Consider the following 23,753-nt stretch of genomic DNA (forward strand, 5'->3'; position numbering starts at 1 on the left):
AGAGCCCAAAGTGCTGACCTGGCCTCCAGACTCCCCAGATCCCAATGTGACCCAGTATCTGTGGGATGATCTTGAACAAGCCACATCCATGGAGGCCCCACCCCACAACCCACAGGACCCAAAGGATCTGCTGCCAATGTCCTGGTGCGAGACGCCACAGGGGTCCTGTGTCCATGCACCAACAGGTCATATTTTTTCTAGCTGCACGAGGGAGACCTCAACAATATTAGGCAGGTCCCACAGATGCTCAAGGAGGCTCCTGCTATTGGGGAGCACTGTTGGTATGCTTGGTCTACAACAATGTTTAGGTGCGGGGTACATGTCAAGTAACATCCAACTGAATAACAGGATCCAAGGTTTCCCAGCAGAACAATGTATTGTAAAGAGATCAATAAATCTTCTACAATGTTGGGACTGATCAGTGTATTTTCACCCTCCTGTTCAACATGCTTATTGTCCAGAGCGACTTTCTCAGGGAAAAATACCCTTAATATGGAGTAAATCTATTTTCAATGAATGAATGGATGAAAGGGATTTTAGAAATATTTTTTATTTATTTATTTTAAATTATCTCTTAGCAAATGAGCACTGACTAATGAAGGTCTCCTCCTGCACTGCATTGGCTTCACTGATCTCAAACAGGCCCTCAAACCTCTGAGGTAACTTAAGGACAAATTTAAATTGATTTATTCTTTATTAGTCATTGGCTTGTTTCTTTTGGCTTGTACATGTTATTAAAAGACAAGTATAGTTGACTTCTGACCTCTAATGAACTGGTGGTTTACTGGTGGTTCCCAGAGTTTCCAAGAGTCGAATGAGAGGCAGAGCCTTCAGTTATCAGGCTCCTCTACTGTGGAACCTTCTCCCAGTTTTGGGTCCAGGAGGCAGAAACACCCTCTGTACCTTTAAGAGTCGGCTTAAAACTTTCCTCTTTGATAAAGCTTATAGTTAGGGTTGGCTCAGGCTTGAACCATCCCTTAGTTATGCTGCTATAGGCCTAGACTGCCGGGAGATCTCCCATGATGCACTGAGCTTCTCTCTCTCTCTCTCACTCTCTCTCTCTCTCTCTCTCTCTCTCTCTCTCTCTCTCTCTCTCTCTCTCTCTCTCTCTCTCTCTCCCTCTCTCTCCTCTCTCTCTCTCTCTCTCTCAATATGGATTCATATCCCATAAATACATGTCACTGACTCAAAATCTTCCCTTTCCTGTAGTATTGTGCTCTTTCGCCTCCTCTTCTGTCGCTTTCTGCAGGTATTGCTGTCTCCGGAGCTGCTGAGTGATGCCTTCTGCTGCTTCTACAACCCCACTCAACACCTGCTGTTATACTTAAAAATTATTTGCATTACTATTAGTATTACCACTACTATTGTAATTATTACTTTAATTGTCATTACTAATACTACCACTACTGTATTATTGATACCAATTTACATTTCTTACATGGTCTGGTTCTGCTCGAGGTTTCTGCCTCTTAAAGGAAGTTTTTCTTTGCCACTGTCTCCTAGTGCTGCTCATGGTGGGATCTGTTGGGTCTCTCTCTTTAAAAAACATAAGAGAGTACGGTCTAGACCTGCTCCATATGAAAAATACCTTGAGATAACTTCTGTTGTGATTTGGTGCTAAAACTGAATTGAACTGATTGAATTAAAGCAAACATTTGGACAATTTAAGTAGTAGTGCAGTTAAATCTGTGGGTGCCACAGTTAAAAGATCAGGTGTTCATCTTTGTGTTCATCCTATTGCTTTCACTCTTGCCAGGTGTATTTCTGGAGACCCAAAGGAAGTGCAGTTGGTTCATTATTTGGTGCAATCTGGACATGCAACAGGTTTAGTATTAATAAAGTATTATTGAGAAATATTTATTTCCTCAACATTTTAATACTGGTTATTGTTTTTACTATTTTACTATGCCACTCACAACTAATAAATATTAATGGTAATATTAAAGAAAAGAAACAACATTTTAATCATGGGATGATTCAGATTCACTTCAGGACAGTTAAATTATTTTTCTGGACAGTTCCAGTACAATGGTGAAAAAAGTTAGCCTGGATTTCTGCTGTTGATGGAAAAAGTGAAAACACCGATGTACAAAGGACACATGGAAAAAAATGTCATTAGTACCATCCTACCTGTGGCAAGAACATCTTCCCAGCTCCAAAGAGATCTCCAACCACCTTCATGCCATTCATAAGGGGGCCCTCGATAATGTGAAGGGGTCGAGTGTAGCGGTCAACCTGAGCACGACACTCCTCCACATCCTCCACTACATACTTCTCTATTCCCTGCACAGCAACAGCATTGGATGGAGCATTACAGAGGAGAAGAGATGAAAGCATGACATGAAAATCATCAATAGGGCTAATTATGTTTGTTTTTTTATAGGGGTAAAACAAATCAACATATATAAATCTGTGTTTACACCAGGTGAAAAGAATCTGAGTGAAATTACGACTTTCAAAATACTACATTATTTAGGTTATTATTTTTAAGATCATTGTAAGTGCACAATAAAACAGATCTTCTGCAACAGAGAACATACAGTTCAGTTGTGCTCATAAGTTTACATACCCTGGCAGAATTTGTGATTTCTTGGCCATTTTTCAGAGAATATGAATGATAACACAAAAACTTTTTTTTTCACTCATGGTTAGTGGTTGGGTGAAGCCATTTATTATCAAACAATTGTGTTTGCTCTTTTTAAATCATAATGACAACAGAAACTACCCAAATGACCCTGATCAACAGTTTACATACCCTAGTTCTTAATACCGTGTATTGCCCCCTTTAACATCAATGACAGCTTGAAGTCTTGTGGTAATTGTGGATTTATTTTCTCAGATGGTAAAGCTGCCCATTCTTCTTGGCAAAAAGCCTCCAGTTCCTGTAAATTCTTGGGCTGTCTTGCATGAACTGCACGTTTGAGATGTCCCCAGAGTGGCTCAATGATATTGAGGTCAGGAGACTGAGATGGCCACTCCAGAACCTTCACTTTTTTCTGCTGTAGCCAATGACAGGTTGACTTGGCCTTGTGTTTTGGATCATTGTCATATTGGAATGTCCAAGTACGTCCCATGTGCAGCTTCCGGGCTAATGAGTGCAAATTTTCCTCTAGTATTTTCTGATAACATGCTGCATTCATCTTGCCATCAATTTTGACCAAGTTCCCTGTGCCTTTGTAGCTCACACATCCCCAAAACATCAGCGAACCACCTCCGTGTTTCGCAGTAGGAATGGTGTACCTTTCATCATAGGCCTTGTTGACTCCTCTCCAAATGTAACGTTTATGGTTGTGGCCAAAAAGTTCAATTTCAGTCTCATCACTCCAACTAACTTTGTTACACAAGTTTTGAGGCTTGTCTCTGTGCTGTTTGGCATATTGTAAGCAGGCTGCTTTGTGGCATTGGCGTAGTAATGGCTTCCTTCTGGCGACTTGACCATGCAGCCCATTTTTCTTCAAGTGCCTTCTTATTGTACATCTTGAAACAGCCACACCACTTTTTTTCAGAGTCCTATATGTCAGCTTAAGTTATTTGTGGGTTTTTCTTTGCATCCCAAACAATTTTCCTGGCAGTTGTGGCTGAAATTTTTGTTGGTCTACCTGACCGTGGCTTGGTTTCAACAGAATCCCTCATTTTCCACTTCTTAATTAGAGTTTGAACACTGCTGATTGGCATTCTCAATTCCTTGGATATCTTTTTATATCCTTTTCCTGTTTGATACAGTTCAACTACCTTCTCCCACAAATCCTTCGATAATTCTTTTGCTTTCCCCATGACTCAGAATCTAGCAATGTCAATGCAGCACTGGATGAAACATGCAGGGGTCTGTCAGGAGCCCAGAAACTCAATGACCTTTTATACACACACATTGATTACAAGCAAACAGATCACAGGTGAGGATGGTTACCTTGAGTAGCCATTTAAACCTGTGTGTGTGTTATCAGGCCAAAACCTCCAGGGTATGTAAACTGTTGATCAGGGTCATTTGGGTAGTTTCTGTTGTCATTATGATTTAAAAAGAGCAAACACAATTGTTTGATAATAAATGGCTTCACCCAACCACTAACCATGAGTGAAAAAAAAGTTTTTGTGTTATCATTCATATTCTCTGAAAAATGGCCAAGAAATCACAAATTCTGCCAGGGTATGTAAACTTATGAGCTCACATGTTCACATGCTTGGCCAATAAAGCTGATTCTGACAGAACACAAAGTTGTAGCTGTGACAGGAGAGTATGCTTCAAATATGGATGCTGCAGCACAGAAGTTATAAATTCTGAAACATGGATGCTTCACCCCATATCTTCAACCCAGCAGGAAAGAGGAACTATGCAATCACCACAGTATCAAGGTGTCCAGTTCCCCTCAAGTAACCAACCAGATGTGAAAGTGGGGATTGGTCACAGTCTACAGTGTTCTAGTTATGGCATTATAATGGCCAGAAAAGTGTCTTTGCAGAATATTATAATGTCAGAGTGAAGATGACCTTTGACCTTTTGGATCTAATCTAATCATCAGATATCTTACCTTGATTAGAGCGTACTCTAACCTCTCCTCCACACTTCCTGCTCTCCACTCATCTGTCTGAACTATCTTCTTCCCTCCCTTCACATTGTTCTGTTAAGAGAGGTAAAGTCAACATCTGTTAACAAAAGTAAAGCAACATCAGCTTGGTGTACTGTTAAACGTGTCCTTTTAAATGTGTGTACCTGTGCATAGGCCAGTAGTTTCTCAGTGGCGTCAGCGTCTCTGTTCCAGATAAGGTTTTCACACAGTAGCAGCAGCTCTTTATCGATGTCATCGTACACCGGCAAGTTTCCAGCATTCACTATCCCCATATCCATACCGTCCTGGAACAGGAGAGAGTGTGTGAGTGTTGTCATTTACAGACACGCCTCCGACTCTACAATGAACTTAAAAGATTAATATTTTTAATTTCATAGCTTTAGCAATTTTTCTTATTACTGCTAAACTTGTTCTAACCAGGTTCATTAAACCGTTTGTTGTAAACATCCATCACAGTTTACCCACCTATTTTTAAACATAAAGACTTGAACATATAAAGTTAAAGAGGGTGTAGCCATGGGACATACGTTGATCAGAGTATGCACAGCAGGAATATCAGTGGAATATTAATTTTCATTAGCCATATGAACAGCTTTGTAGGAGTATTGTCCTTTTTAGGGCAAAAAACATTGTATATTTCTTTGTGCGTGTGTGTGTGTATTTAAATGTATTGAATGACGATTATGTTTGTGGGCCAGTGTTTACCTTGATAGCGTGGTAGAGAAATGCTCCATGCATAGCTTCTCTGATGACCTCCATTCCTCTGAAGGAGAAGGACAGGTTGGACAGACCTCCACTGACCCTGGCTCTTGGTAAGGTCTCCTACATACACACACAGGACATTACATTGACTTCCATTGACTGGGTGCAGCCTAACTAAAACACTAACCATAACCTTAACCAGGACCTCAGAAATGACATTTTGCCTCATTATGACTGGCCTTTGGTCCCAGTGAGGACTACTGGTCCAGACAAGGTCAGTGTTTACACCAGAAAAGATCCCAAAAGAGGTAACAAAAACACGCACACACACTACGTATGATGCAGTTACATCTGGATCCGAAGTTATGGTTTGATTATTGTGGCCCAAAAAGACAGCAAAATCAGTCAATTGTAGCAATTGTTCAAAGCAATAAGAATAAAAAACTGTCAAAGGTTTATGTGACCATTAATGTAAATGAGTTTATGAGCATTATGTTGTAGTTGGTAAACAATAGTTTGCTCATTGGTTGACATTGGTTAACACAGAAAAGGGCTGTAATTGCTAAAATGTGACCATTCTGTGTGAAGGTACTGGGAGGGAGAGATAAAACTTACATTTGTCAGAGAGTCTACTGTTAACTTGTTTCCTCTGTTAAAATTGTTCTCAATCCCCCCTTTTTATTCTTGTGACTTTCTGGAGTCTAGTCCTTACACACTTAACGCAGTTGACGATGTCTCATTTCTTTGCAATCAGTTGCATTTCCGCATTTATCATGGGTGAGCTATAGTGGGTGTCCGCTGTGTGGCTGTGTGCATTCATGCATAAAAGTAAGTTAAAACCTTTCTTAGCCAACAGTAGACTGAATGTATTGTTACCGTGATTATTATTTGCTTTATATAAGTCCCGCTGTTTCTTTGAGTGCTTGATGATCACACAGACACACACCCACACTTGTATTTACTCCTACCCACATCCACTCTGTTGTCCTACAACAGGTCATTAAAGTTACTTTGGATTCAACTCTTCGTGCCATACTCTCTAATCGGAGTCCCTGTCCTTAAAGGAGCGATCAAGCCAGCATCCCAGAGATATCATCTCTGCAATACTACCAGATCAAATATTGTGGGGATTGGTTGAATTATTCTTGATAGTGACAGTTGCATTACCTTGATAAGCTTGGTAGCCCTGATGAAATTGACAGCATAGTCGTTGTGTTCCTCCATGCCTGTACCTATGGTGAGGATGTTGGGGTCAAAGATGATGTCGTTGGGGTCAAATCCCACTTTGGTGACCAGTAGCTTGTAGGCTCGACTGCAGATCTCCACTTTGCGGTCTGTATCTGTGGCCTGGAGAGGAAAGAACACTTAAGCATGTAAGTTTGTGTTTGTGTGTGGGAGAGTGTGTGTTTGTCTCCTCACCTGTCCCTCCTCATCAAAGGCCATGACCACCACAGCAGCTCCGTAGCGCTTCACAGTGGCAGCTCTCAGCAGAAACTCCTCTTCTCCTTCTTTCAGACTGATACTGTTGACAATACACTTCCCCTGACAGCATTTCAACCCAGCCTCAATCACTGAGAAGTTAGAGGAGTCAATACACAGAGGAACCTGGGGGGTAGAAGGAGAGGCTAAATCTCTTTCTCTGAGCGGGTTAATTTGTAGGATAGTTATTAAGAGGTTCATGTATTAAATTGAGCATTTTCAGGAGAAAATAAAAAGGGAAACACAATGTAAACAAACAACTGAAGGTGATGGATAATGCTGTAAAAGACCAGAGGTCAAAGTATACATAGAAAACTGTTACAAATTTCAAGACCAAAAAGCAATAAGTCTGAAATTTTGTCATGTAAATTTGTGACGTTGAAGTCACAAAAAAACAAATACCAGTTTATAACTTGTCTGCCCACTACCACATTAACTCTGCAGTCTACAGGCAGCATCTTTGGGCTGTTAACCACTGGTGCTTGCAAAGCGCCTGTTCTCATATGCTCTAAGCTAATAAAGAATTTCTATGATGTTTTCTAGACCCATGCTTGATTGACTATCTGATCTGATTTTTCATCTAATAAGACAGATGCTAGATTTAAACAATGGGCAAACAGCAGAGCAACAAAATACAGTGACCTCTATGTAGGGGTAAAATGGAGACTTAAAAAACAGTTTAGATTATTCAATCATGACGTTTTTGCAAATTAGAGATTATTTGGAGAAAACAATAAGAAAGGGGGACTTGGACAAAGTTATTTCAGTCAAAGTGAGGATCTTCCTGCTGAGATACAAGTTGGACCCTTGTCAATGTGACAATGCAGTTGGAGGAGTGGAAAAAACTAAATATACAACAATGGAAAAGTACATGAGCTCTGTCTGGGAGAGTGTTTGGGTGGAAAAATATAGTAAGGTTTTTTTTTTGTTTTTTTTTTTTTTTTTTTTAAGAATACCAGCACAAAGGAGTTCACTAGAAGGAAATACATGTTGGAGGTCTTGTGGTGAGACTAAAGCAAATCATTTTCATGTGTTCTGGAGCTGTCTGGCCCTTTCAAAATACTGGAAGAATATTAAAATGGCAATGGAGAGAATTCTTAAGTTAGTGATTCGGTTAAATTTTGAGACTTTGTACTTAGGTTTAGGACTGGACACTGTGAAGGTTATTGAAAACAAATATGTGTCCAATATTTGTTTATTAGGGAGTAAAAAAGCAATCACGAGGAAATGGTTGACAGCAGATACTCCTACAGTTGAGGACTGGGTCAGTGTGGTTCAAGATATTCATACAATTGAGAAGCTAACATTTATTCTTAGACTTGAACAAAACAAGTCTGAAAGATATTGGAAACCTTGGATAAATTATGTAGCACCCTTTAGACAAGAAAGTGCTTTTTTTTTCATCCATATTTAGGTGTTAGAATATCCTCAGCCAGAGGTTTTTATTTAGGTATGCATTTTTAACTATTAAAAAAAAACAAATACAAACATTATATAATGTAGAGATCAAAGGATGTGGGGTCTGGGATTAAAATGGTAAGGGGATACTTTTGAACATGGACATGCGTGGGTGAAGGAAATACAGAAGCTCATGAGAGAGCAGATGAACGTGCATACATTGCATCTTATTTCATTTTTCGTTTACTTTAAGTATCTGTCTTTAATCTGCTTACTCACTTAGGTAGATGTATATGATTATAGAAGTGTGAAGAGTGCAGATGGATGTGAGATTTTTTTCCTTTCTTCTTTTTCTTTATACTGTGATTTAATTATATACTTTTCCCCCCACTTTAATTACTTATTTATCTATTTATTCTAAACTCTATTTACTTATTTACTCAGTGATTTGTTTTTTTTGTTCTTTGGTATGATGACAGACTGGTAACATGATGTCAACATGTATAACGTGATCTTTAAATAAAGTTTAATTAAAAATAATTGTTTGGGGAACTCTAAAGCCAGTCGGAGGTCACTAAAGTTAATATTGATTCGGTGTGTACATTTGCAAAGACCAATGTCGGACAGCGTAGTTTTCTCTGGTCCCCTGCCCAATCTGACCAGTGATGACATGTATAGCCGCATGTCTTCACTCAACCACTGGCTGTCAAAGTGGTGTCCAGAAAACGATGTGGGCTTTGTAGATCATTGGAAGAGTTTCTGGGGGAGACCTGGTCTGGTTAGGAGAGACAGCATTCATCTGACTTTAGATGGAGCAGCTCTTATATCTAGAAATCTGACAGAGTTTATTAGGAAGCCAAAGCCCTGACAATCCAGAGTTCAGGCCAGGAGACAGAGCTGCAGTCTTGACATGCTTCTCTGTGCCTCCTTTAGAGCAGTCACCCCTCCATTACTCCATAGAGACTGTGTCTGCCCCCCGACCATTTAAATTAACTAAATCGAAGGTCAACAAAAGAGGAGTTAGTCACAATAATCTAATAAAAATCAGCACAGCAGATTCAAATGTTCAGCAAAATAAAATAATTAAATGTTGATTACTCAATATCAGATCTCTCTCATCCAAAGCTGTACTAGTTAATGATCTGATATCAGATCACCATCTTGATCTATTGCTGTCTGACTGAAACCTGGCTGTGTCAGGATGAGTATGTTAGCCTGAATGAATCAACCCCCCCAGTCATATTAATACTCACATTCCCCGAGACACTGGCCGTGGAGGTGGAGTCGCAGCCATTTTCAACTCCACTTTATTAATTAACCCTAAATCTAAACTCCGTTATAATTCATTTGAAAGTCTTGTTCTTAGTTTGTCCCACCCAAGGTGGAAAACATTAAAGCCAGTTCTATTTGTTGTAGTGTACCGTCCTTCTGGTCCATACTCTGATTTCTTATCTGAATTTTCAGAGTTCCTGTCGAGTTTGGTTCTTAAAACAGATAAAGTTATTATTGTAGGCGACTTCAATATTCATGTTAATGTCAACAATGACAGCCTTAGCTCTGCTTTTTCCTCTTTACTAGACTGTATTGGCTTCTCTCAGTGTGTAAATTAACCCACTCACTGTTTCAGTCACACTCTCGACCTTGTTTTAGCTTATGGTATTGATATTGAACATGTAACAGTCTTCCCACAGAATCCCGTTCTATCAGACCACTTCTTAATCACTTTCGACTTCATATTGCTGGATTATGTATTATCAGCAAAAAACATCCTGACTAGAAATATTTCTGATAATGCAGTAGTTAAATTCAAGGAAATGATTCCCACTAACTTAGGTCCAGTGCCTCATCTTAATTTAGCAGAAGCTACTCCCTCCCAGCTTGATCATCTTGTAGACAGTGTTGCAGACTCATTACATACCACTTTAGATTCCATCGTCCCCCTAAAAATGAAAACAATAAAGAGAAAGAGGCAAGCTCCATGGTTCAAATCCCAAACACTGAAACAAACAGCACGTAGGCTTGAAAGAGTGTGGCGTTCCATCCAAACTGGAAGAATCTTACTTAGCCTGGCAGGATAGTGTCAAAAGGATATAAAAAGGCCCTCTGTAATGCAAGAAGTGCCTATTACTCATCATTAATAGAGGATAATAAGAACAACCCCAGGTTTCTCTTCAGCACTGTAGCCAGGCTGACAGAGAGTCACAGCTCTATAGATCCACGCATCCCTATAACCCTCAGTCAGCAATGATTTTATGAACTTCTTTAATGATAAAATCTCTACCATTAGAGATAAAATTAATCACATCCTAGCCGTCAATCAGTACAGATTTATGTCATAAACACAGGATCCATAGAGTCAGCTGCAAAACCTAACCTTGACTCCTTTTCTCCCATCGACCTAGCCCAGCTCACATCAATTATCTCAGCATCTAAACCTTCAACCTGTCTCTTAGACCCCATCCCAACTAGGCTGCAGTCCTGTATTAGATATGTTAAATCTGTCCTTGTTAACAGGTTATGTTCCGCAGTCGTATAAAACAGCTGTAATCAAACCTCTTCTAAAAAAGCCCACTCTAGATCCAGATGTATTAACCAACTACAGACCTATATCTAACCTCCCCTTTCTTTCTAAGATCCTGGAGAAAGCAGTTGCAAAACAGCTGTGCGACTTTCTACAGGATCAATAGTTTATTTGAGGTTTTTCAGTCAGGATTTAGGCTGTATCACAGCACTTATAGTTAGGGTTGGCTCAGGCTTGAACCATCCCTTAGTTATGCTGCTATAGGCCTAAACTGCCGGAGAAATGACTTATACTGCTATTAGTTGTATTGCTGTGTTAGCAGTTAATACTTTAATTATCATTACTACTGCTGTATTACTGGCATCTCCTTATATTTTATATGTTACTTCTCTCTCTTCCTTCTTAACCCAACCGGTCGAGGCAGATGGCCACCCACCCTGAGTCTGGTTCTGCTCAAGGTTTCTGCCTCTTAAAGGAAGTTTTTCCTTGCCACTGTCGCCTAGTGCTGCTCATGGTGGGATTTGTTGGGTCTCTCTCTGTAAATACCTATTTTAAAGAGTACGGTCTAGACCTGCTCTATATGAAAAGTGCCTGGAGATGACTTTTGTTGTGACAGCACAGAGACAGCACTTGTAAAAGTTACGAACGACCTCCTGATAGCATCAGACAACGGACTTGTTTCTGTACTTGTCTTGTTAGATCTTAGTGCTGCTTCTGATACGATTGACCATCACATCCTTTTACAGAGACTGGAGCACTTTATTGGTATTAAAGGAACTGCACTAAACTGGTTTAAGTCCTATCTATCTGATAGGCTTCAGTTTGTACATGTTAACAACTGCTCCTCCATGTACACAAAAGTTAGACAAGGAGTTCCACAAGGGTCAGTGCTTGGACCAATCCTCTTCACTCTGTATATGCTTCCCTTGGGCAATATTATCAGGAAACACTCCATAAATTTCCATTGTTATGCAGATGATACACAGCTTTATCTGTCAGTGAAGCCTAATGAAACCGATCATCTAGCCAAACTCCAGGCTTGTCTTAAGGACATTAAAACTTGTATCACAAGCAATTTTTTATTACTGAACTCAGATAAAACTGAAGTCATTGTACTTGGTCCTGAACACATCAGAAATACATTTTCTAATGATGTAGTTACATTAGACGGCATTGCCCTAGGCTCCCAGCTCCACTGTAAAGAATCTGGGAGTCATCTTTGATCAGGATATGTCCTTTAACTCACACATAAAACAAAATTCTAGGACTGCCTTCTTTCACCTGTGTAATATCACCTAAATTAGACATTTTCTGTCTCAAAAGCATACAGAAAAACTAGTCCATGCATTTGTTACTTCTAGGCTGGACTACTGTAATTCATTATTATCAGGCTGCCCCAACAAGTCTCTAAAGACTCTGCAGCTGATTCAAAATGCTGCAGCATGATTACTGACAGGAACTAGGAAAAGAGATCACATTTCTCCTGTGCTAGCCTCTCTACATTGGCTCCCAGTCAAATCCAGGAGTAGAATTCAAAATCCGCCTCCTCACTTACAAAGCCCTAAATGGTCAGGCTCCATCTTACCTTAAAGATCTCATAGTCCCCTACAATCCCACCAGGACTCTGTGCTCCCAGAATGCTGGTTTACTGGTGGTTCCCAGAGTTTCCAGGAGTAGAATGGGAGACAGAGCCTTCAGTTATCAGGCTCCTCTACTGTGGAACCTTCTCCCAGTTTTGGTCCAGGAGGCAGAAACACCCTCTGTACCTTTAAGAGTCGGCTTAAAACTTTCCTCTTTGATAAAGCTTATAGTTAGGGTTGGACTCAGGCTTGAACCATCCCTTAGTTATGCTGCTATAGGCCTAAACTGCCGGGAGAAATGACTTATAATGCTATTAGTTGTATTGCTGTGTTAGCAGTTAATACTTTAATTATCATTACTACTGCTGTATTACTGGCATCTCCTTATATTTTATATGGAACTTCTCTCTCTTCTTCTTAACCCAACCGGTCGAGGCAGATGACCACCCACCCTGAGTCCGGTTCTGCTCGAGGTTTCTGCCTCTTAAAGGAAGTTTTTCCTTGCCACTGTCGCCTAGTGCTGCTCATGGTGGGATTTGTTGGGTCTCTCTCTGCAAATACCTATTTTAAAGAGTATGGTCTAGACCTGCTCTATATGAAAAGTGCCTGGAGATGACTTTTGTTGTGATATGGCGCTATATAAATAAAATTGAATTGAATTGAATAGAGCTAGTGTTTGGAGAGAAGCCTAAGACAAATTTCCACTCAGGTGGACAATAAAGTCAATCTTATCTTGTCTTATCAAAGTACATATAGGAGCATGTGAATTTGTAGACATTTACCTCAGGTGAAGATCAAAAACCCTGTTGTCACCCACAGCCTTTTAATTACTAACTATCTTTACCCCTTTTATAATCAATCATTCATCAGTGAGAACAGTGATCTCTGTCCTCACATTCAAATATTCCACATGGTGGACTCATCCTCAGCTCAGAGTAAAAATATATCTGTCCAACACCGTGACTCACTGGTCATCAAGATAACTGTCAGGTTGTCAATCAGTTCCCTGCACTGAAACATTTACTCTACATTTATCACTGGCACTGCACCGAGTGCAGGTACTAACAGCACTCAGAGGACAATACAAAAGAACAGTAAAACCAAAAAAACAGACCTGAAGCCTAAAAATATGCTTTGGGTCACGTTCACATGAATGTAGTGTGAGTAAAATGAGAGCTGTTGCAGTCTGTGTAGACAGTTGGATCAATTCAAATAGGAGTGTACCTGTTCAATCACATGTGATCACAGACGACTAAGGAATTGAAATGCTTTCTATGAAGACATTCTGTTATATTCTGGATCTGTCAGCTTTGCTTGTACATAGGGGCATAGGTTTGTTTCTTTCTACTCTTTTTCTTGCTGCATGACATCCTATTCAGTTTTGTAAATGCAACAAAGAAAATTAAATATGTGGGGCTAAATTTAAAAACACACATGGATTGGTAGTGATGTTAGCATCTACAATTCCATCTCTGTCAAACATTCATCTAGAAGACTTTTGTTCTATTTTCTGTAACATATAATCCTACAATATTCAGTATTGTAGTATACACAGTATAGTGTAGTAACTTAGCCAACATATCTTTCTGAGGAATTGTGTGTGTTCATTTCCACTGTCCTTAAATCCTACCCGTGCAATGTCTGGCTCAGAAGCAATGAAGTTACAAAACCGGGCCATGGCTGTCGGCCCCTCCAGCATCCCCTCATCCATGTTTATATCCAGCACCTGGGCTCCCATCTCCACCTGGGCCTTAGCAATAGTTAGTGCCTCCTGGAAAACAAGGAGGGAAGCACATACCAAACAAACAGTTAAATCCAATATTGACTTTCACCTACGCTTATGATTTGACTGCAATCACTGAAACCAAAATACATGAACAAATGTAAATGTTTTCAGAAATTCTGTCTCACCTCATAGTTTCCTGCCATGATCAACTTGGCAAACTTGCGTGACCCAGCCACGTTGCATCGCTCGCCAATGTTTACGAAGTTAGTATACGGGCCAATCCTGAATGGCTCTAAACCTAGAGATCAAAAAGACATTGGACTCACTGACGTCCTAGCCACGTCCACTTACTAGCTATGTTTGGCCCAAGTAACAGCATCATTACATCTGTAATGATGTGTTTGAAGGGCTCTCTACCTCGGTCAGACAGCTGTGGCTGATTCCGAACAGTGCTGCTCAAGTCCTCACTACAACTAAGAAAGTGGATCATATCAGTCCAGTTCTAAGACCTTTCTGTTGGCCACTGGCTTTTGTCAATAGCAACAAATAATCACTAATGTCTAACACTGCACTGTAACTTTTACTCTTGTATTTCTTATTTTCTATTTTCCATGTAACATTATCATTTCTATATAAATACTTTTTTGTATTGTCTTATGCTGCTGTTACATTTTGTCATGATGCCTGTTATATCTTATGTAAAGCGCTTGCTGTTGCCTTGCTATTGAAATGTACTGTAGAAACAAACTTGCCTTGCCTGTGGTTTTCATCAGCAAACAGACTTTTTACTCATTATACCCATACTAACAGATTTACTGACATTTTCCCGATTTTTCACTGAGCATACTATGTCTGCTGAAATGTGGTCAAAAGGTCCTGAAAAATCTAGTACATGGACCCTCTCTTTTGTCAAACTAAATATACACTGTAATGATCAAGAGTAAGTAAAAACAGAGAAGGTGTTATTTTTGCATCAAGTTGAAACAAGAGCACATAGAGGCTTCTAACTAAAAATAATGACATACAGCTATAAAACCTAAGACACTAAGGTTTGTCTTTGATATAAGCCCATTTGCTGGATCTCTGTGCTGTTTAAGCAAATTAATAAACCACTGTTTGAGAACTTACTATAAGTTAAGGCATATGCTTATATTCATCATTAGCCAGAACAACCAGGATTTTGAAGTGTCACTGAAAATGATCTTCACATGTATCAGTGTTTATCTTATAATACCTGAGAGCAGCAAGTAGTCTTGATAAATATCAGCAGCAGGAGCTCTTGGCTGGCAGTCTCTGACTGCCTCAGATATGGCTCTGTAGGAGGAGGAAGGAGGGGAGAATATATTTCAATTTCCAAAACTGTTTGAAACTGAAAGACAAACATTTATTTGAAACATGACCGTGACCTGATGTGTCCTGGAGTGGTCCCACAACAGCCTCCCACAATATTCACTAGTCCATCTTTAGCAAACTCCTGTAGACAGAAGTCAACATAAAGGGTCAGCTGCAGCAAAAAGGCAGCAAAAGAGTATTTCCCAAGATTTTGATTTGTTTTATCTTTGTTTTTTGTATCTTTGTTTTATCTGCTTTTGTGGCATCTAAACATCTTTACAATTTTAGACATAAATGGTAGAATAGAACAGAACCTTTAAATTGGAGGCTGTTATTTCTGGAGTTTCATCATATCCCCCAAATGTGTTGGGAAGACCTAACAGTAAAAAGAGAGCACACAGAGATCATGACATCATTACATCATCCTGGATGATTTGACATATGATGCAACCTAAATCAGGCCAAAGGTCTGTGTGCTACTGCTGCTTACAGATATCAGCAGAATCATTGCAACTGTGGGAAAATGGTCATGTTAGAGGCTGTGGTTTGTGTTGCTGGTAAAACAGAAGGAACACAGGATCTGTATTAGATTGAATTACACCCCCAATATGTTAATGACTGAAAAGGTGACAAAATAGTAATGGACCATGTACTCTTATAAATTTCATGTTTTCAGGCCTGTGCTTTGTTTAAGGTATGTAGTTGTTTAGACTAAGTGTGAGTTACCAGCATTTGGATAACAGATGATGAAAGCCATGGTGCTTTTTCCAATGGCCTCAATGAATGGTCTCATCTCTGTCGCCCCCAAGGCACAGTTTAGACCAATACTGCAACACAGACAAGGACAAAACCGCTAAGAGACCGGCCTTTTGTCTTCAGTAAAAGAACATAGCTGTGTTATTGTCAAGACTGTAATAATATGACATAGTAGGTGTGGTTAAGTGTGAGATACAGTAACTTACCACAGTGGTTTAGCATGGGATACACTCACTACAAAGGCCTCTCCTGTCTGACCAGACAGAGTTCGTCCACTCCGGTCAACGATGGTCCCTGAGATCTAGATCATGAGTGGGACAAGAGAACACATTCATCCTTGGTTAACCCTAAAACAGCTGAGATTGTGGCTAATCTCTTTTTTATGTAAAATTGGTCAGACTTGATTATAGACATCTGTTAAACCACATGGTGATAAATGATATGGAGGAAAATGTGGTTTGAATATAATAAAAAACAAACATACAAATATAGGTTTTCTTTCATAACTCTTTTCAAACAGCAGGTCAATGGCGAACAAGGCAGCCTGAGGAAAGAAAAATAAATCATTAGACACATCAATCCCTGAACATAAAACATCAGACTACATTATCTTCCAACAAGTTACATTTAACATTTGACCACCAAGATAACTGTTTTCTAATTTGCTGGCAGATGTCCGTTACAGAGCTGTGGTCAAAAGATGTCACTGTAAACTCTGTCTAATACAGAGACTTATATGTACACAGTATTTTTTATAGTGGTAAAACGTACGAGGAGTGACTGATGAGTTGATGTCCTAAGGCAGAAGGAGATGAGTTAAACAGCTCTCATTACCTGCACATGCAGTTCAGCACTTTGAGTGATAATACTGCAAGTCAACTGTCTGAGAATCTTCTTCCTCAGGCCACCAATTTATCAATCAGGCCTCATACATCATACAGTACACTGTGATTAAAAATTGTATTTTAATCTAACTTTGGAAATGTAATCATCAGAAAATTGAAAGAAGCAATACCACAGAACTGTGGTCCCATTACTGTACAGTTTTGAATCCCTCAATGTTTTGTAGTATCTTGGAATGATTCTAATAATTAACCATGACTATCAAGGTGCTTAAACAATTAAAAATGAATTCAGTTAATTGAATTACACATTTACGCCTGTTATATGGGGTTACCTTAGCATTAGCAGTGTCAAAGATGGTTTCAACCAGAAGGATGTCTGCTCCTCCATCTAGTAAACCTCTGACCTGCTCCGAGTAGGCCTCTACTAGCTCATCAAATGCTTTGGAAGACAGACAGTGGTGAATGTAATTACATACTGTACATTACATTGCTGTAATTATTTGGGTCATTCAACAGGCCTTTCAAAGTGGAGTGCACAAGACATGAATCTGAGGCTGGAACAAACCTCTATTAACTACTTTAATCATAACAGTCAGTCAACAGACATGTGGTCACAGGATGGTCAGAAGGTCATGTAAACAACTAAAAAAAACAAAAATGACCATTACCAGAGTTAGCCTGACACTTAAACACATCCAATGACAAACGGAACTGTTGGGGTCACCTGGTGGGTAAGTTTTAAATTTTACCGTGAATATCATTACTGTGTGTCTTATTTTCCAGGCTATGGAAATCGGTATTTTCTAGGGCCACTGTCCAATTCTTGGCCCCCTGGAACATTCATTTACCACTGCTCCGTTTTTTTCTATAACAGTAGCTAAAGTTAAGGATTCACCAAGTTAATGTAAGACTTTTAAAGACCTTTCTCAATGAACTGTAATACTGGTTTCATGCTTGTATGCCTGTGACTTAAAATTATTTATTGTTGTCTCACATTTTCAGTACTTGCAAAGCAGGATATAATGACAATTTCTAATGATGAATGAATGAATGAACTAACTTAACTAAATTAATGTGATCTGGATCTGGCATAAATAAATGAATGGAACAAAAAAAATGTAATTTAAATAAATAAATAAAGTCTTTGCTAAAATTGACATTTGCCCATTACCATCCCCAGATACCCTGAAAAAGCACAGACCCTGAAAAAAAAAAAGCACACAGACAAAAGTCTGTAAGCCATCATACTGATGTTCCTGAAGTCCGGTCTTTCCACAGAAGGTGATACAGACAGGGTTTTATTGGTAGGACCCACTGCACCAGCCACATAGCGTTTACAACCTGGTAACACACAAAGATTACAGTTGGCGTTACAGACAGGGACTGTACATCCACCTACCAGGCAGCGACATGCTTCTGTAAAGTTGAAAATTCAGCCTACCAGTTTCTTTGGTGACATCGTTGCATGCCCTCCTCGCCAACTCTGCTGACACCCTGTTAAGACGATAAGCCTGCAGCACAAACACACAACAGAAGCTTACATTTTAAAGAAGTGAAAGTGATAAATGAACTTGTAAAAACTACATAATTATATTTTTGTGATTATTTTGAAGTAGAAGTAGTCTTATCTGGTCCCTAGAGTGGTGTATGCAAACTCAAGACACACAGTATAGATGAGCAATGCAATGAAGACAAATAACTGGTAATACTTTACTTTAAGTCCCCCAAGTCAACATTAATAATCAATGTAAAAATATGTAATATATGGTTTACAGAACTATCCTGTTGTCAATGTATACAATCTGTCAAGATGTATAACTATCCTGTGAAGACATATTCTATATTATTTCAATTGTATTTTACTATATTTTCATTGTCATTCATTAGCTGTTCATTTTTGGCAAACTGTCTAGCCTAAACAGACCAGCTATCCCAACCATTATATTCACCGATGTACACTCCACAGACAACAAAATTGATGCATCATATAATTTCTGCAGATTTGTCAGCTGCGCATTCTCATGCTGCCAATGTTCTGTTCTACCACATTATCCTGCTGGAAGCAGCCATTAGACGATGGTAAACTGATGGCCATAAAGGGATGAAGATGGTCAGCAACAATACTCAGACAGACTGTGACATTCAGACAATGACTGGTTGGTATTAAGGGCCTTAAGTGAGTCAAGAAAACATCCTCCACACCACTGCATGTTGCATGTTGCATGATGTAGTACTTTACTACACTGTAGTAGTTTAAGACTTGACATCTGTGGTGTTGGAATTCCTTTAAACGTCTAGTGTTGGCCCATTTGAAGAGCATCACAGGACACCAGCTGGACCCCTGCAGTCTGCTTACAGAGCAAACAGGTCAGAGGATGATGCAGTCAGCATGGGACTGCACTACATCCCTACAACATATTGACCGTCCAGGGACCTATGCAAGAATCCTGTTTGTAGATTTGGCATTAAGCTTGGCATTAAACACCATTGTCCCAGAAATCCTCTCCTCCAAACTCTCCCAGCTCAGTGTCTCTCCTGCCATCTGTCAGTGGATCACCAGCCTCCTGACAGGCAGGGAACAGCAGGTAAGGGATGTCACGTCCAACACAGTGTCAGTCAGCACTGGTGCACCACAGGGATGTGTCCTCTCCCCACTTCTCTTCCCCCTCTACACCAATGACTGCATCTCCATGGACCCAAATGTAAATTTGCAGATGACACTACAGCCATAGGACTCCAATATTGTAACCAGTCTGCATATCGACAGGAAGTTGAACGGTGGTGCTCTGGTGCAGCTTGCACTCAAGATGTTGGAGATGATAGCGGACATCAGGAGACACCTCTCTGCAATGCTCCCCCTCACTATATCCAGCAGCCCTGTATCAACTGTGGAAACTTTCAAGACACCATCCTTAAAAAGGCCCAGCAGAGTGCCTGCAGTCATTGAATCTGTCCTGTGCACATCCATTACAGTCTGGTTCAGAGCAGCTACAAAGCAGGACAGGAACAGACTTCAGTGAACAGTAAGAACTGCTGAAAGAATAATTGGACCTCCCCTGCCCAGCCTTCAGGACTTGTACAAGTCACGTACTAAGAAGTGGGCATTGAAAATCACAGAAGACTCTGAGCACAACATCTTCCAACTTCTGCCCTCCGGCAGGCGCTACAGTACATTATACACTCAAACCACCAGATACAAGAGCAGCTTCTTTCCCCAAGCCATTACCATCACTAACAGCTGACCTGAACCGCTCATTTCACACCCCTCTGCACCCTATTGTCATTTATAGTGTGTAACTCTTTCAGATCTGTAAACATGTAAATCTTCAGTATTGTCTACAAACTGTATTGTCTATATTGTACATAGCATATATATATCATATATTTCTATTATTTTATTTTTCTTTTTAGTCGTAATTTTTATTTGCATTTTAATTCCTATATATATATATTTCTGCTAAAGACACCAACTACAGGAAGTTCTGATTGGAGGAAGGATGAAATAAGAACAAGGAGACAGGGTGAAATGGGTGAAGTGTAGAGCTGTTTGTTGAAACTGGGGGAGTTCTCATTCTGAGAAGTCATTCATCAGTGGTTAATGAGTGAACACCAGTCAATCCGTGAACCCGACCTTTGTTTCTACAACCACATAACTGCATGAGTTGTCCACACCGGTCAAGCAGTGGTGACATCATACCATGTGCTCCAGTCCATAGTCTGCCTGAGCGATGGAAGTGCTGCTGAATGTGTTGGTCTCTATGATATCAGCACCGGCCTGCAGGTACTCCTTTATACACAGATGAGAACACAGGTTACATCATCCAACACACATAACATTCACTGACAGAAACAGTGTCCCTGTTATTCTGGATAATCCACAGACCTCCCTGTGGACAGTTTTTTTAGACTGTTCTTTCAGTAGACTGCGGTTCACAATGAGGTCTGTGGATTATCCAGATTAACCTGAACATTATTTCTGAAAAGACATACTGGCGTTGGGTTTGTCAAATGTTATTTTGTACAGCTTTTAAGCAACACAAAATAAAATACACTTCATTTGAATTGGTGGCACCAACCCTTAGAGACAGATATCTCATAATCACAGCACATTAAACTGAAATTAACTGCATAACTGACACTACAGCTAAGAGAAAAAGCTGTTTGAACAGGCCCCCGAGTTTCTCTCCTGGCAGAAGTACCTTGTGGATTTTGTAAATTATATCAGGCTGTGTGATACTAAGAAGGTCGTTGTTCCCCTTCAATGGAAGCAGGTGCTCTTTAAACTCGTCCCCTCGGAAATCTTCTTCTTCAAGCTTATGCTGCTGGATCATGGTTCCCATCCCACCATCCAGGACCATAATCCTTTGCTGCAGCACTGCTTGTAGCTCGGACTCTAACGGACATTTGTACCCTTGAAAGAAAGAGGGATGTTATTCATCAGGGATTGGTAGCACCTCACACTAAACAAAGCAGGGCTCTATGTGTGAAGGCCAAGGAGGACCACTACTGAAACACTTTCGTGGATAAGTCACAGTCTGTCTGGGATGGTGTTCTATGGACAGATGAAACCAAAGTAGAGCTCTTTGAGAATGAAGTGCAACAGTTTGTTTATAGGAAACAAAATGAAGCCCATAAGGAAAAGAACAGCCTACCTACAGTCCTGATCTAAGTTGCACAGAAAAACTTTGGAGAGAGCTGAAATCTGCCAGTGCAGAACTTAAAAGGCATAGCAATGGAGGAGTAGGAGAAACTACCAGTAGACAGGTGCAGAACTTCTAGATGGCTACAAGAAACATCCATCCATCCATTATCTATACCGCTTATCTGTTAAGGGTCACGGGGGGACTGGAGCCTATCCCAGCTGTCATTGGGCGAGAGGCAGGGTACACCCTGTACGGATCGCCAGTCCATCACAGGACCAACATATACAGACAAACAACCACTCACACTCACATTCACACCTAGGGCCAATGAAACGCGTATGTCTTTGGACTGTGGGAGGAAGCCGGAGAACCCAGAGAGAACCCACACAGGCCCAGGGAGAACATGCAAACTCCACACAGGCTCAAACCAGGGCTCGAACCCTCTTGCTGTGAGGCGACAGTGCTAACCACTGCACCACTGTGCCGCCCCTACAAGAAACATTTAGAGGTCTATTGTTGCCATTTGTTCTGCAACCAAATATTACTGAAGAGTAGCCAATAACTGTGTCAGTGTCTATTTTTTACTTCACCACATTAAAGCATTCTTTTTTGTTGTTAAATAACTTTATCAACAACTCTCATGGAGGCGCACACTGACTGACTGATTCAATCACATTTAGATGTAAATCAAAAGATATAATACATATAAAATGTATATCTAACAGGCAAAACAAAACTCAACATAATAGAGTCATTTAAAAAAGCTTCCATTATCATTCTCATTAACATTTACAGAGAAATAACCTCTTCATTTTCAAATGCTGTTCAAGAGCTTTAGTTCAGTATGGAGTTATCCAAACAGTCTGCTGACCTGAGCAGTGGTTCTCCCTCAGCTAGTTTACCTGGTTCACAGTGCTGGCTTACTTGTCACCATGCTGGTCAGAGGAGCATCTGTTACATGTCCAACTTACCTGATCTGTCAGACTAACAGGAATGAATGTTCTATCACAGCTAACTCTCCACAGAATTAACTGTCTCATCTGGTTACATTTAATACACCAGTGTTAGTTGGCTGGTATAACTTGCCACACACACACGTGGTGTAACAAGTGGACAACCGTAGGTTCTCTGAGTTTACACACACACTCTGAGGCAGAAGGCTAAAAGCTAACTGGTAACACCGGGGAAGCTAAGTGTATTTACCCGCTTCTGAAGAGTACCGATGAATGACGTTAGTTGGAGCCATCTTGTGAGGAGCTAGCCGTGAAAACAGCCCCGCAACCCGTCTGAAGATCACTGTTAACCTTAGGACTCAAACTTTTTTTACAACTGCTACAGCTTTTATTTGCTCTTCTGCAGCTTTATGTTCGCCAGCCGCGATATCCACACTTCCGGTTTGAGACCATCACAATAAAGGCTCCACCACAAAGCCAATATGTAAGCTCGATTTCACGTGGTGGTGCTGCGGAGCTTGACTAGATGCATGCTGGGGTTTAAAACAATGCAAGCCAGTTAACAAGTCTGTCCGACTTTAGTTGCGTTCGAGATCAACTGCCGCTGATTGCTGGGAAACGACTGCAGTCAAGTCGGACTCACCTCTCGCAGCGAGACTGAGCGACGGCGTTTGACTTTTACCAGTTGTTCTCGCAATTCATCAAATATATCGACCTCATTGTGGAAAACCTGCACAGCTGTTTTTGATTTAGAAATATGACTTCCCCTCAACAGGTCGCACTGTTTTGTAAACCTATATACACACTGTTTACTCAGCCAAAATATGTTGTTCTAAACATTTCAGGAAAGTAAGAAGAAAAATAAAAGTATGAAATATCCAGGGCGATGTGTTCAGGTGTATGGGGGAAAAGTTACACACCAACAATCATGCGAGGATTCTGGCCAGAATATTTAAAGACTTTTTGAAATACAAAATTTTGACCTCTCAAGACAAACTTTTAAGCTACACCACATTATACAATAGCAAGTCAAAATTATGATATAGTGAACCAGACCTCTGAAGTCAAAATTATGAGGTATTAAATTGAAATTATGAATATATCTCTCAAAATTGTGACTTTCTTATTCTCTCTGACTTTTTGGCTTATTTCATTATTTGGATTATTATCATTATTTCTGTAATTTCCTGACAGAGATGGGCTTCCATCAAGATCTCTCTGATGCTGCCTCATTTATTAACATCAAAACTTGA

At 40.1% G+C, this 23,753-nt stretch overlaps 1 protein-coding gene and 1 long non-coding RNA gene across 3 annotated transcripts in view; one reads left to right on the forward strand and one right to left on the reverse strand.

Moving 5' to 3' along the window:
* mtr (5-methyltetrahydrofolate-homocysteine methyltransferase) overlaps nucleotides 1-23,118 on the reverse strand; it is a 41,225-nt gene extending 18,107 nt beyond the window's left edge. Inside the window, exons 1-20 of one of the 2 annotated variants that reach the window (XM_018666485.2) lie at nucleotides 22,751-23,118; nucleotides 21,104-21,315; nucleotides 20,602-20,691; nucleotides 18,346-18,415; nucleotides 18,153-18,245; nucleotides 17,237-17,343; nucleotides 16,544-16,603; nucleotides 16,266-16,360; nucleotides 16,030-16,130; nucleotides 15,618-15,679; nucleotides 15,378-15,445; nucleotides 15,206-15,285; nucleotides 14,157-14,269; nucleotides 13,876-14,016; nucleotides 6,687-6,872; nucleotides 6,435-6,614; nucleotides 5,271-5,387; nucleotides 4,709-4,849; nucleotides 4,527-4,616; nucleotides 2,131-2,283 (exon numbers count right to left, since the gene is read on the reverse strand). In XM_018666485.2, coding sequence (XP_018522001.1) covers nucleotides 2,131-2,283; nucleotides 4,527-4,616; nucleotides 4,709-4,849; nucleotides 5,271-5,387; nucleotides 6,435-6,614; nucleotides 6,687-6,872; nucleotides 13,876-14,016; nucleotides 14,157-14,269; nucleotides 15,206-15,285; nucleotides 15,378-15,445; nucleotides 15,618-15,679; nucleotides 16,030-16,130; nucleotides 16,266-16,360; nucleotides 16,544-16,603; nucleotides 17,237-17,343; nucleotides 18,153-18,245; nucleotides 18,346-18,415; nucleotides 20,602-20,691; nucleotides 21,104-21,315; nucleotides 22,751-22,793 — 2,202 coding nt within the window. In that variant the 5' untranslated portion in view covers nucleotides 22,794-23,118. Of the gene's footprint in view, nucleotides 1-2,130; nucleotides 2,284-4,526; nucleotides 4,617-4,708; nucleotides 4,850-5,270; nucleotides 5,388-6,434; nucleotides 6,615-6,686; nucleotides 6,873-13,875; nucleotides 14,017-14,156; nucleotides 14,270-15,205; nucleotides 15,286-15,377; nucleotides 15,446-15,617; nucleotides 15,680-16,029; nucleotides 16,131-16,265; nucleotides 16,361-16,543; nucleotides 16,604-17,236; nucleotides 17,344-18,152; nucleotides 18,246-18,345; nucleotides 18,416-20,601; nucleotides 20,692-21,103; nucleotides 21,316-22,518; nucleotides 22,680-22,750 lie in introns of those variants that run through there. The other variant, XM_051069065.1, reaches the window with a different exon arrangement.
* Nucleotides 1-23,753, forward strand: part of LOC127141897 (uncharacterized) — a 156,271-nt gene that overhangs the window by 88,252 nt on the left and 44,266 nt on the right. The gene's annotated exons all lie outside the window — the stretch shown is intronic.

Source organism: Lates calcarifer, unplaced genomic scaffold, assembly GCF_001640805.2.
Source record: "Lates calcarifer isolate ASB-BC8 unplaced genomic scaffold, TLL_Latcal_v3 _unitig_5776_quiver_344, whole genome shotgun sequence".
Classification (NCBI taxonomy): domain Eukaryota; kingdom Metazoa; phylum Chordata; class Actinopteri; family Centropomidae; genus Lates; species Lates calcarifer.